Below are 14,617 nucleotides of genomic sequence, written 5' to 3' on the forward strand. Positions count from 1 at the left end.
ATATTAAACTAAACCCTGTAATAACAAATAGCGCAATGATAAACTTACATCAATCTATTACAATAAACATGATCTATTTTGAATTTTTCATTACTTTTCCTCCTAGGAAATCTATTAAAAGAAAAACAACTAAGACTTGTGCTCAGCAATTTCACCATTCAAAGTGAACACAAAAACTACAAGGCGGGATAAGCACAATATTACACTATTCTGTAATCATCAATGTTTTCTTATTATTTATTGCATGTATATGCAAAGAATTAAAAGTAATAACAGCATAAGTAATGTGATTAATGTATGAGACATGACCAGCATCATATTTTGAATATTCATATTCGGAATATGAATCAGACACACGATTTTTTTCCAGGGGGGTGCAAGCAAGACATTTTTTTCAGCGGACCAAGTATGGCAGTTTTAAATTCAAAACAATGCTGCCTCTTAAGAAACACTATTTTTGGTTGAAGTTGTTACATTCCTGCATTGACCTGTACCAGTATTTCTCATAATTATCATTCCTTATAATTAATGAAAATTACTTTGATTGAAATTAAATTATATGTGTGAAATATATAATTTTAAGCTGGCATTCAATTTCCAGCAGGCAGGGACGGCGACAGGGGTGGGCACGGGTGGGCAAGCGCCCACCCAAAAAATCCTGTGCCCACCCGATTGCCCACCCAATCAAATTCACTAAGTACATACATACAATTAGGGATATGTGAATGTTTCAATAAATAAGTGTATTCTGGTGTTCATTACATGTATATTTTACTCATGAATATTATCTATACTAGAAATGTTCACATATCATCATCCCATAAAAAGCTGTCTTAACTTTGTCATTAGAAAGCAAAAAGAATTACTTGAGAACTTGAAACAAAATAAACTGTCATCAATTGAATACTTCCATGATTAGAGGCAGCTAGTAGGCTTAGGAGGTGCAAAATGATGCAGGGTATGGTCAGAATTTAGGGTGACCTTGAAAGCTGCAGCTCTGGGCCTTCTCTGGGGAAAACTGCTTTGAAAAGTACTGCATAAAGAAAAAAGGAGGTACTTCGGATGTGATGAAAAAATGTAGAAATACGTATAACTAACCACCTCACGTAGCTTAGCGAAAAGTTATAACTGAAACTGGAGGGCATTGGGGTGGGGTCTTGGTGTTGTAAGCTCCGGGCCTTCACATATAGAAATCCCGGCCTGCACATGATTAAAATAATCTCTAAATGAACCAATAAAACAATCTTAACGTTGCTTCCTCAAGCAACACAATAAATTATTTCGACTTTGTAATTACGTCTACATTGAAATTCCAGAAGTGTCTCTTTCCTTTTTATTACCATTTTTACATACATGTCATCTTCAAATATCTACGTTGTATACAAACAACAACTTTGTATTCGTTCTACTAATAAATACTAAAAAGAAGTAATCACAATAATCACTACAATACCAAGGTGTATAAATTTTGATGTAACAGTTATGTGGGTTTGGAAAAATCTACAGAATTATTGAATTGATAATAGCCAATCAGTTACGTAATTAACTTACGTAGAATTAATAGAAGAAAGAGGTTGGTAGGAAAGCTTTGTTTTTAGGGCGTCAGAGAACTAATCAATCACGATGAGAATGGTTAAAACTTTAGAAGCATCAGAGGTTCAGGCGAAAAGGTCAACAGAATCTGTAGATGCAGATGAAGTAAAGAAAAAAGGTGTCACGAAGTAACCATTGGAAAATTTTGTTTCTTTGTTTTTAAATCCACTTTTATTCTCAGATAGGCTAATCGGGACTAAACCTACAGTTTAAAGTGGAGTCCGAACCAGTACGCATTGTGCTCCCACCAGGGGAGGGGATAATAGAAGCCAGAACCTCTTCATTATAAGGCGACAACGTTATGCCATTCGAGAAAAAATATACATAAAGAACTCACAGAATTTTTTTCATTTTATCACCACCGAAGATGCGTTCATTTAAGAGGGTGTATTGCCAGAGACAAATATTTGAGATTTTCGGAAAACAACTTTATTGTTCACGGACTTAGCTGCCTTGATCCAAGAATGAAACAATGTGAAATTGAAACTACCACCTCAACTTTCGAAGGGTATGAACTAACGAAACTCCACTTTTGAAAAAGTACTAACTTGGCTAATGGCGACGATGAATTTCAATGGTGAAATTGACGAAGGGCGAAAACAAATGCACGCAGACACTGAAAATACAACCCACCACAAATTATTATCTTGACTGTGGTTCCAGGCACCAGAGATTGTTCACCTGCAGGATTAAAGTTTCCAGGGTATGCTGGGCAGGATAGAGGTTGACATTTGAGCGCTTTCGAAAAGGTCGCGCAATACAACCCAAGCCATCTGTGAAAAAGAGATGAATTACCGAGTATGGTGATCAATATCGATGAATTCCTTGTGTCCAAAATCACATTCTACAAAATGTAAACTATTAGTTTCCTCAGTGCATGTGTTCATCTAACCCTACGTGTGTTACTTCACCCGCATGAGTAACGAAGACTAACTTCAGAAAACGAATAGCAACTTAACAAATAATCTCTTCAATTCTTAACAGATTTTTCAATGTTACTTGATTATTACTTTTGGGCGATGTCTTGTCAAAATAGCCTTTCATAAGCCTTGGGATACTTTATGCAGATTGAAGAAAGAATTGTTTTTTTCCACGTGTGTGTGTGTGTGTGTACATTCCCAATAAGACATTAATTTTAATCCAAATATCCAGTGGCGGCGATTAGGAGGAACAAGGGGGGAATGTTCCCCCCGCAACATTTTGCCACTTGTTGCATCCGCACTATGGCCTCTTAATGCTAAGACTTTTCTACCAAAAAAGTAAACTGTCCTTGCCCCCAAGTTTTGGCACCCGATCGCCGTTACTGCAAACACACATTCAGATACATTTGCCAGTTGTAATAACCTTGTAAGCCAAGAAAAGTTATCATTAACCCCCAAGTTTCAGTCAAAAACTCATATGATGTAATTAAATTATCAGGAACATGCATTTAAACTACGAGAAAGTAATTTAATTCTTCAGCATTGTCTACCATCACACTTTCTATCACTGTCGCCGGATAGCTATATAAAATTGAGTATGTGCCTTGTAATTTTATGCACTTGAAGGACAAAATGTGATGCAACAGATTCTTATTTATTTTACTACATTGAGATGAATGAAACAATGTGATTAGAATGTATGCCTGCGCACACACAAACACTTCCTTGAAATAATTGTGTCCATCGGAGACAAAGAAGTGGAACAAGATGCGAGAATAGATTAGAAAATAAAGAGGAAAAACACCAAACACACACACGAGTGTGCGTGTGTGCCAGTTAAAAGAAATACTTGAAGAATGCAACGAGAAAAAGTGAAAGGGAGAAAGAGGTAACAAGCTGAGAAAGATATGGATATGAGAAGGCATTAAGGAGTAAAAAATAAAATATTAAAATTAAAGGGAATAGAAGTGTAGGGAAATCGGGAGTGTAAGAGAGGAGGGGATACATATTAATATATACATACATATATGTATATGGCCATACATTTATACCTGCCCACCCTAATCTATCAATATACAGCTTCTGCCCACCCGGTGAAAAATTTCTGGCGCCGTCCCTGCCAGCAGGGGACCACTATGTCTCCTTTCCACCCCATCCTTCTGGAAGCCCATGTAATTAGAAATTTCACCATCACATACAAGTTGGAAAATCCTCGTGAGACAGTTTAAAATTCAACATTGATCCAGCTCTGTAAGGAGCAGCAGTCAAGAATGTTAGAAAACAGGTATCAATGTGCTGATGATGTGTCACCTACCATGCCATGCAGCATGCCCTGATCTCCAAAGGATGTTGGACTATGTAGTTGAGTTTATTTTCATGACTCTTTTGTATGCAGATAAGGGGATTTCACACTGAAGTGTAGTGACATGCAACGAGTGATAAGTGTCACAGGTGATATGTGACAAATGACATGCGACAAGGACTTTTCACACAAAAGTGACACTTCACCACAAACTGCACACACCTGACTGCATTTACTAGCCTTTCCAGTCTAGTAAAAGCATTCCGTATGCATATGCAACAAGACCAAGGGGAAAACACATGCTAAAAAATGGCTGACTATGAATATCTAAATGATGAGCTGAATCCTGGCCTGGGCATGGGTATTCTTTGTGTGTCCCTTCATCAATTTCATCATATCACCACTCATCCTCATCTTCGCGATTAGCCATAAGTGGCAGAAATGCGAAGTAAAATGAATCAAATCAATGATAATACCAAAGGACATGCAGCTTGTCAACTCAATGTAAAATTTCCTCAAGTTCTGCAGCTTCAATTTTAAATCTTTTTTCCAGCCTAGTCTAAATATTTGCAATAAATATAATTTACGATAGAAGAATGTAAGACATGTAACTATGTTGTGCATATGTTATCTTATCGAAATGGGCTGTGGCATTCTTACTGCACTAATCTAACAAGAATATTTATACTCACTCTCTCCATTCTTCTTCTGTAGCATTTAATATATCCATATCTCTCACACATTTATTCCTCAATTCCCCCATGTAGACTTGCAGAGCAAAGAGAGCAAACACCATCAGACAAAACACAGTCAACGTCATTACTTCTGCGAGTTGCCTAAACGAATGAAGAAGTGCATTGATGATAGTCTTCAAACCTGAAAGCAAGAAAAAATTATCAAAAAATAAGCAAAAAATTTAATAATCGATAACAGAAAACATAACTTGTTACAAATAAGCCTGTTTAAACTTCTTACATAAATTTTAATTTGATTATTGCGACTTTGTAATGTTACAATCTTGTCCCAACAGATTTCAATTTTGAAAATGTTTCTTTTTTTAAAATTGTTCACGTTTTGAATGCAGATAAGAAACTAAGAAAAGAATTTGTGGTGAGAGACACCTGCCTTTTTAGTCTTCCAACACAACTTAGTGGAGATAATTCTTTCCCATTCGGACAATTCCGAGTCTACCTGCCTGTCTCATCTCTCCCCCTCCATCCCCTTTTCACACACACAAGACACAAGAAAGACGACTACATAAGCAATTTTTCTGAAAATATATATGTTACATGTGATATCTTAGAGTATATTAATGGCGACTGTCTCCCCTCCAAATATTATTTCATCTTTCTGCCTCTTCTGTGAAAGCCTCCATCACTTGACAGATTTAAGAAAAGAATAAAAATTGCAGAAGGGAGAGATTCTGGTAGGAATCCAAGATCCTGCTGTAACTGAGTTTTGTAGATGTAGAAACCTGTCTCCCAACTTGAAAGTCGTGTGATTCAATTGTTGCTGGAGATATAAAGCAGTCTGCCATTTTGATTCTCTTCTGAAAGCTCAAACTGTCAACATTAGAAAAAAGGTTCCGAGGTTCTTCTTTCCTCAACCTTCATTCTTCCTTCTTATGGGTATGGTCAATCAACAGAATGCATTCATACGATGAATGTGATACTCATATGTATGGTTAAACAGACTTCTAGGCAGTGGCGTCTCGTGCGGTTCACATACTGTTCACAATAAAAAAAAAATATATACTCAATGGAGATTTACTCCTCGCCCTTGTAACTTCATCTTCAATTGAAAAAATAAGAATAACAGTTCTACTTATTTTCAACAATTTCCCCCCTAAATCACGCTATGTTTGAAGTAATACAAGATTTTTTTTATTCAATTAACACCCTTTTAATTACGTAATTTACAATTAGTAATGGCTAGTGCAAACGAATTCGACCACATGTTCACCAATGACATTCATTCAGCATTGAAAGCACGTGTATCGTTAGCGGGACAGAGGGGAGGACGACTCCAGCCCAGAAAAAAAATGTGTATTGATATATTTCGGTATTATACAGAATGACCCCAGCTCACAATAACTCGGTTGCAATGATTATGATTGAAGTGTCAGTCAATGTGACATTGCTCATATTCCTTCTTCCCTTGTGTTTCGTATTTTTCCTCCTAGTATCATTTTGCTATGGTTCAGAGAGATTGATTTTCGACCATTTAAAGCAAGGGTTCCAAAACTTCACGACGCCCTTAGTGTTTCAAGAATTTTTCCGCGGCCCCCAGAATGTAGCCCTCTCTAGCACTTGCAAAGCTCAGCTACTTGTAAGATTGCATGCCTTAAGTTAAAAATTAAAAACGTATTTCAAATTCAGAAACATTTCATATGTAAAAATGTACTAAATAAGCACATATTTGAAACATTCATAGCATTAACTAACAATTCAGTGAAAATATTGGAACATTTCGCAGCGCCCCTGTAAGTCAATCACGGTGCCCCATGGTGCCGCGGCACACACTTTGGGAACCACTGATTTAAAGCGTATAGTAACATCTGTTCATCGTCGTCATTAACATGTTTACCAATCGTTGCCTTGTAATCGAGGGTCCCGGATTTGATACCCGATGGAGGCACATAGTGATTCGAATCCCACTTTAAACTGTAGGTCTAGTCCCGATTAATCTTACTGTGCATAAAGTGAACGTAAGGGGGAGAGGGACAATTGCCGGTAGGTCCCTCTCTCTTCGGCAGCTGCCGATCAGTGTTGCCAGCTTCGCTCTTTTGGAGATTGATCTGGCTCTTTCGTGAACTCGTTTGGCTGTGAATTGTGGCACCCGCTCCCTGCCCCACTATGATGCCATCACTGGCTCAAGCTTACATAGACCAACTTTTGTCATAAGTATAAATTTTGCACGTGACGTGATATTGTTATATTCGCTGCAGCTACTTTGATTTATAGCGCCTTGGCTGACGTGAAAAGGACGTAATATTGTTATCCGGGAATACTTTATTTTCGATATCATACGACCATCGTTGGATTATTGAGATGGGTGATGCCGCCGGATCTAGACGGTGAAAACTAAGAATAAATTGCCATTACTTTAAAGCTAACGGAAATAACAACGCCTCCTCACCCACACCCCCACTCATTTGACACATAAAATTACCCCAGGGGGCACTTTATTCAGTTTCATAAATCTAGCTCCTTGAAAGTATTTACTAAGTTTACTATGAAATTAGCTCTTTTATGCGCATCAGGATTGGCAACACTGTCACGGTGGCCGTAGGAGGCAAGGAGAAATACATTGCTCTTATGGAAGTATTATTTTATTTGTTCTCTTGGGAACAAACTTCCGGTGACATAGAAAAAGATATCAACGGAAAAAGGACAGACTGAAGTAGTAATTGACAGGCGGAAAAGTCGAAACTTCCATTTGATTAACCGTAACTTGAAGTTGAAGTTGATTCCCCATAAGGAATACATAGGTTTCTGAAAATTCCTATTCATCATATTTTCAAACGTCGTATCTAGCTTAATCATCAACTTTAAAAAACACTTTCACTCGCAACATGTGGAGAAATTCATACTCTATTCAACACCAGCTTTTTTCCTCAGTAGCCTTGCCCATTCGGACGATATTGAAGTAAATGCACAACTGGTACGAAATTGTCCCTCATCCCCTTAAAACATCAAATCAATCAATCAAACATATTTACCATGCTTGATCTTATGCGTTGCACGAAACGAATCGTTCCAGAAGCAGTCTTTTGGAAGCGAGTCGCTTGTATATGTGCAAATGGTAACAAACGCCCAGGATGTGTCCTTTGACCGTCCATGCATTGGAGTGAATTGATCAATTACAAGAACTGTCCGATGAAAAAAAGAATAATAATTCCCTTTTAGATATATTTATATATTTTTTAAATGTATCTATTGCAAACAATACTACTTACTGATTTGTCCGAATAAGTGGCTAAAGAACACACACTAAACACGCGCTATCAGTAAGTATCGTGTTTGCAATAGATACATTTGCACACGAACTCGTTCCTGAAGGATAGCCGGCCGAAGCCTATAATTGAGGTATAGATATTACACAGAAAATAAACTTCTCACTTAGGGCCAAGTAATTGAACGATACACACCGACGCACAATGCACTTAATAACGACATCAAGATAAATAATTAAAATTAAATTCTACATTATGCAACTATGTAGCGCACACCGTCTCGAGTCCCCATAGGCATATGCTGCGCTCTGGTGCCGAATGCAAGAAGTATTGCGGCTTGCATCAGGGCTCGCAATACCGTGTTCGCACAGCGCAGTGAACATTTTCGAGGTATAGCGGCCAACAGTCCCTTAGCTGTTAGTTTGATGCAACACGCACAGCAATTGTGTTCAACGCAATCCGTGGAACACCGTGGGAGTCAGTGTTACCAACTACCTAAAAAAGTTATCAGATGTGAAAGACGCCGTGTCAGTAAATTGTGTGTATATACTCGAACATCAAAGAAGAATTTTTCGAATAAATAAGCGTGTGTGTGTGTGTGTGCATTTAATATGTACGTAATTTAAAACATATACATGAGTGTTCACGTGCTCATGTGAACATTATCAGGCGACGCGCCTGCTTCCAGGTTTAGTAAATCTATAGAGACTGTGGACTCACATGTGGAAGGTAGCAGGTCAACAATCTGTCTGCTTCTGTACTCCTCTTTTGCTTACTGACTGATGAGCAAAAGATCATATTTTGTTCTTTATTTTTTTTATCAAATAAATTGAACAATTGTGTAGTTTTTCTTTTTCTTTTTCTTTTCTAATTCCGGGAAGCAATTTAGAACTTTATGACTTGAAATGGCGTGATAACTAGTTGACATTAGTGAATGACTTCCAGAATCAATAGAAATTTAAATTTTACTATCCTCCAACAACTGCGAACTGAACTTCTTCCATCATTTACATTTATATACAGCAGTGTATGCAAAAATGCTTCACTGGTTCACAGCATTTACAGATAAGGCATACAATGCCGAAACATAAAACTTAGTGCGTAATCTGTAATAAGTTATGTGGTAAATCGGACGATATAATAGTTTTGTTAATCTTTAAATGGTATCCGGATGCATGCGTAGACGATTATGTAAATTGCGTATGTGGGGAGTGGATGTAACGCGTGCAGTTATCTGAGTATATCATCTTCTGATAATACTTATTGCGCTGTAAATTTTACTCGGTGTAAGCGATCAGACTTGTTTTACATATCGGTGGCCACGCTATACCAGGAAACACCTTTGACACATAACAGCCTGGAAACACGTGTACGCAATGTGGTATTTTCAAAAATTTCCAGGGGTGTAATGGGTGATCATCTCGGAATGCATCCAACTGACAAACTTTCTTTCACGTAGTACACCCTAGACTGCATTGTTGCAGAATACCTATCGAGGCTCTGGCGTTTCGACTCTCAGTCAGTATAATCCTCTGTGGGACTTGTATCCTGTCCATCTGTGTGTGCGATTGACATTTCATTATATCACAATTCATCCTCATCGTCGCTATTAGCCACAACTGGAAGAAAAGCGACTTCCAATAATAACATCAACGAATAAAAAAATCCAGTGGAGGGGATGCGGGTTGATATACCAGCCATATCTTATTAAGCGTCAGGTGATATATACCAAATCACGGACCATCTGGTTGGCTCGATGGGCAAGCGAAGTACCTGGGCTCGAGTCCCGCATGGATGGTCTTTTGCATGGTCTAATCGTCACTCATCCTCGTCGTCGCAATTGGCCACTCCCCTCTCAGATTTAAAAAAAATGTGTCCCCTCCGAATTTTTTAACAGCCACTTTAATTTTATGTGGGAAAAACACCCCAATTTCGAAATTATGGCACTTTGAAAGTGTCTGTTTTTGAAAGACAGGATAGGCTTTTGTCGATTATATCGGTTTCTAAATGAGATACAGATCTGAAAACACTTACTTTGTAGCGCTTCACGTTAAATAAAACATGTTTGAAAATTTTGAACACATCACTTGTGCACAAGAGTGACTGTACCGTCGTACTTCTTACAAGTAAATTCACCCATAAAAATAATATTACACTCACCAAAGCATGTGTATGTAGAGAGGACGCATCTAGCAACGATATAAAATAAATAAAACCGACGGAGATACATTTTTCAAACAAGGTGTTCAAAATATTTAACAGGGCCTCCCCGATGGCGCAGTGGTTGAGTCGTCGCCTTGTAATCAAGGGGTCCCGGGTTCGATACCCGGTGGAGGCACGTAGTGGTTCAGATTCCACTTTAAACTGTAGGTCCAGTCCCGATTAGCCTTACTGTGCATAAAGTGGACTTAAAACACTAAATCAACCAACCAAAATATTTAACAATTTGAGTTCTGAAATTTTGGCCACATATTGAGGTTTTTTCGAGATCTGTATTACTTTTAAAACTATAGATCCAGTCACGAATAGCCTATCTGAGCATAAAGTGAACTTAAAACAAACGTATTATTAATAAGAAAGTAATTATTAATTCCGATACAAATTAAGATATAACCAAGTAAGAAAGCTGCAGCCATGGTTACTAAAAAGTAACGGTTACTTCGAAAGGCAGTACCAACATATCAAACGTACACCTCTGCCTGTAAAGGTGTTTGTCTCGCGCATTACCACATACATATTATGAGGGCAAAAAATGATATCCTATTTACTCTTCGTGCTATACTCCGGTCTCCCCCCTTGCACCCCTTTGACCTTCACATGACATCAATCTACTCACCTGGCCGATGCGTGACAATGTTTCGACATGCAACACGATGGCAGCGCTGATGAATATGAGATTTTTTACACAAGTTATGATCATCGATCAGTTGGTGTTTGGCGCAGAACACAAGGAAGTAGCAGTACTGGGCTTTCCAACAAGCCATGGAATTCATAGCATTGCAGGGGAATTATATGGCATGGTATAATAAAGTAATACTAATAATAAATCATTGGATGGCGTACTGGTTAAGGTTAACTGGTTAAAGAGTTAAGGGTCCTAGGCTGGGCACGATATAACATATTTCCGTTCCTAGGGAAATTTAAAATGCCCCCTTCCCCTGTTCTCTGAAGGTTTTGTGGATTGTGTTTGGTTAGAAGAGGGGCATAAGTGGCATATTAATTGGCTTAATTGTAGTAATATGTTTTTGGAGTTATTATTTTAAGTCCACTTTATGCACAGTGAGGCTAATCGAGACGGAATCTACAGTTTAAACTGGGATCCGAACCACTATGTACCTCCACCGGGTATCGAACCATGGACCCCTTGAGTACAAGGCGACGACGCTACCACTGCGCCATCGGGTTGTGGTTTGTGTATATGTTACATTAGTAGTAAGACTAACTTTTATCTGTATTCAATACATACAATTACCGTCAGACCTAAATGCACTATAGAAGCATCGAAACGTTGCTACAACATTTCTACAAATAAACCACATCCAACATAAACGGTCAAATGACTAGAAAATAAGCCATGTTGAAGCAAATTTGAAGAGCATGTTTGACTGGTTTGCCAATAAAATAATATATTGCAAAAGTTATTTCGTATGAATAATTTAATAATTCCAAAAATACATTAGGAACAAAGATTGGGTTTATTAATTTGGAGACTTACACAAGGAGCCTATTTCTCGTGGGCAAAATAATATGAGCTCGATTTTGACCACCCAAACGACCCACACGGAAATTTTTTGGAATGTACAGTTGGCGGCAATAAAAATGGGATACGTATATCCTGAAATGCTCGCTTTCCTGCAAGGCGTTATTTGTGTTGCCTAACTCTAAGGCGGTGGTAGAAGTTGCCATTGAAAATTTGCTATTAAAATCCACTTGAGTTATGCAACACACATAACGCCTTGCAGAAAAGCGAGTATTTCAGGATCTAGGTGTCCCATTTTTATTGCCGCCAACTGTACATAAGTTAATATTTTAACAAGTTGACTGTTTACGTTATACTTGAGATCAGACTGAAGCACAGGAACAATAGAAGTGACACAGGGACGTACGAAATTTGGAGCGGCAAAATTGTTCTAGCGTACTGTAATCGGATCATTCCCTTTCGTTTATTTCATTTTCGATTCAATAAGTTTTCTTATTATATTAACCCGCAAGCTATTTCAGTAAGATTGCAGTATTGTCAGAAAATAGCGCTACGAACTTGGAACGAAAAATACACAATCTCAATTTGGAAACAATAATAATAATGAAGAATATGCTATTTACTACTCAATACCTTGTTTTGTGAATTAATGAAATACAAGGTTTGGAGGAAGTCACAAAGGTTTCGATTTCTTAGCAGCAGAAAATAAGACATGTGTGTTTACCAAATACTCTCAAGTTGTCAACATTGCTCCAAATAGACAAGTGGTAGGGGAAAACTTTGTTGAGTAAAACTTTTGAACGGCAAGAAGTATTAAATATACAGGCTGATCCGTTGGATTGTTACTTCACTGTCCTGCCACTTTCGGTTAATCTCGAAGATTAGTGAAAGGAAAATCGCCAACATACATGGACAGAATAACATGAGCCACCGAGAGGATTATACTGGCTGAGAGTCGAGACGCCATAGCCTCGTTAGTCTGTAAAATGCAGTCCAGTCAATTCTCCTGGTTTAGGAGCTGAAACACTGGCCATAACCTCATTGTCTAATAAGCATGCGAAACTATTGATCTAATTTTCCCTATTACCTCATTTCTTCCAACTAGCCCTTCACCTAATTCAGAGCCACCAGCTACCGCTGGACCATAAGGCAAAGAGTGACAGTTTCTCACCTATTTCAATATCGTCTGAATGGGCAAATCTACTGCAAAACATAAATAAATACAGTAAACCCTCGTTAACACGAATCCCAAGGGACCGAAAAATCAAGAGTCCGTGTGCTAACCGAGGACTCAAATTTTATTTCTACTTTCTCTACGATTTTCAGTTTTGTTTGCAGGTCTATGCCTGTCTTCTTCCTCTTGGCCATGACTCCCGTCTTACTGCTTGCAAGTTGATGTTTATCGTACGCTTTAAAGAATAGAAAAACACATCTGAACACACAACTGAATTTGTTGGTTAAATACGTATAAGCTCATTCTTGACGCGATGATCGCGATTGTCGAGCAATTGCACCCAAGTTTTAATCTTAATGTTACTCGTACTGGCTATGTTTTAAAGAATAGAATGACACATTTGAACACATTGTTGATCAGAATTTGTTGGTTACAATACTGTAGAGCCTAATTTGATTGTTCACAAGATGATAGAGGTTGTTGAGCGATTTCTTACATACCTAGCAGAGGAACGACAGAAGAACAACAGAAAAAAAATATGAAAAGCTTTGAAAGTTCGTGTTAAATTAGATGTAATGACGCAACGGACTAAAAAACAGTTCGTAATTCGTGGTAACCGAAATTCGCGTTTACCGATAAAACTTACCGATATTATATCTCTAAGATATAATACATCCTTGCCGGGATCAACTTTTTGTTCATATTAACCGAGTGTTCGTCTTAAGCGAGTTTGTGTTAACGAGGGTTTACTGTAAATAAAAAAAATAGAGGTAGATTTTCGAAGGCTCAACAAAGTGCCTCCTAGAGTAATGTAAGGTGTCAAGTGGGGTGGGGGGGGGATGTGTGCTGCTATTACAGTTAACTTTAAAGTGATGACAATTTATTCTTCGTTTTCACTGTCTAGATGTGGCGGCATCACACAGCTCAATTATCCACCGATGATCGTATGAAATCGTAAATAAAGTATTCCTGGATAACAATATTATGTCATCTTCACGTCAGCTACGGCGCTATAAAAGAAGTAGGTAGGGAGGTAAGACGGGGGTGGGGCGACACAGCCAATATAACAATATCACGTGCAAAATCTACATTTATAACAAAAGTTGTCCTATGTGGGCCGGAGCTAGTGATGGCGCCATAGTGGAGCAGGGAGGGGGGGAGGGCGACCCACCCAGTTCACAGCCAATCGAGTACACGAAAGTGCCAGACCTGGCTCCAAAAGAGCTAAGTTGGCAACAGTGTTCGCAGCCGCCGCAGAAGGGAGAGCCTCGCGGAAACCCCTCCTCATCCTTATAATTGCAACACACTTAGAATCCACTGAAGTACAATCCAATTGTATCAATTCATCGACCTTTGCGTCCACAAAATACCAACGTCACCGGACACTCCGGCTGAACATCACTGGATTAAACATCACTCTCAACTTATTCTCCATGGTCCACCATGTCCAGTAACATGCACTAGGACACTTGACACCAACAGGTGTCAAGCTTGCCACCTACTCTAAACGAAAGATCTCTGGATGTAAGTACACGAGGCCTGTATTCTGATCTCATAAGCCATTGTTCCACAGTACTCGGATTTAAGCTACAATTGATTTCGAGAACAAGCATTAAGCATTTTGAGTGCCTGCCAAAAAGGTCTCGTTGGGGAGAGTAAAGAGAGATTCATTGTGGTGGAGTGGTTCTTCGGTTTGCTCCAATGAAAGGCTGCCAAGATCCATAAGGAAAAAGAAGAGAAATATATTTCCAAAGTGATTTCGCATTGCTGATAGAAACCGCGCGGTTTTCCCTGCATTTTGGATGAAGATTCGATGAAGGACACACATTCATCTTGTGTACCTTCATCAGCATTACATACAGTTCTCGCACACCAAAGTATGTATTTAAGTCCATTTTATGATCGCATGGCTAATAGGGACTGGACCTGCAGTTCAAAATGTGGTCTTAACCCCTGTGTAATGTACAGCCAC

General features: G+C 38.5%; 1 protein-coding gene across 1 annotated transcript in view; it reads right to left on the reverse strand.

Moving 5' to 3' along the window:
- NaCP60E (Na channel protein 60E) overlaps window positions 1–14,617 on the reverse strand; it is a 606,984-nt gene that overhangs the window by 130,843 nt on the left and 461,524 nt on the right. Inside the window, exon 4 of the mRNA XM_083130953.1 lies at window positions 4,509–4,692. Coding sequence (XP_082987079.1) covers window positions 4,509–4,692 — 184 coding nt within the window. The remainder of the gene's footprint in view (window positions 1–4,508; window positions 4,693–14,617) is intronic.

Source organism: Lepisma saccharinum, chromosome 11 (genome assembly GCF_977018435.1).
Source record: "Lepisma saccharinum chromosome 11, izLepSacc3.1, whole genome shotgun sequence".
Classification (NCBI taxonomy): domain Eukaryota; kingdom Metazoa; phylum Arthropoda; class Insecta; order Zygentoma; family Lepismatidae; genus Lepisma; species Lepisma saccharinum.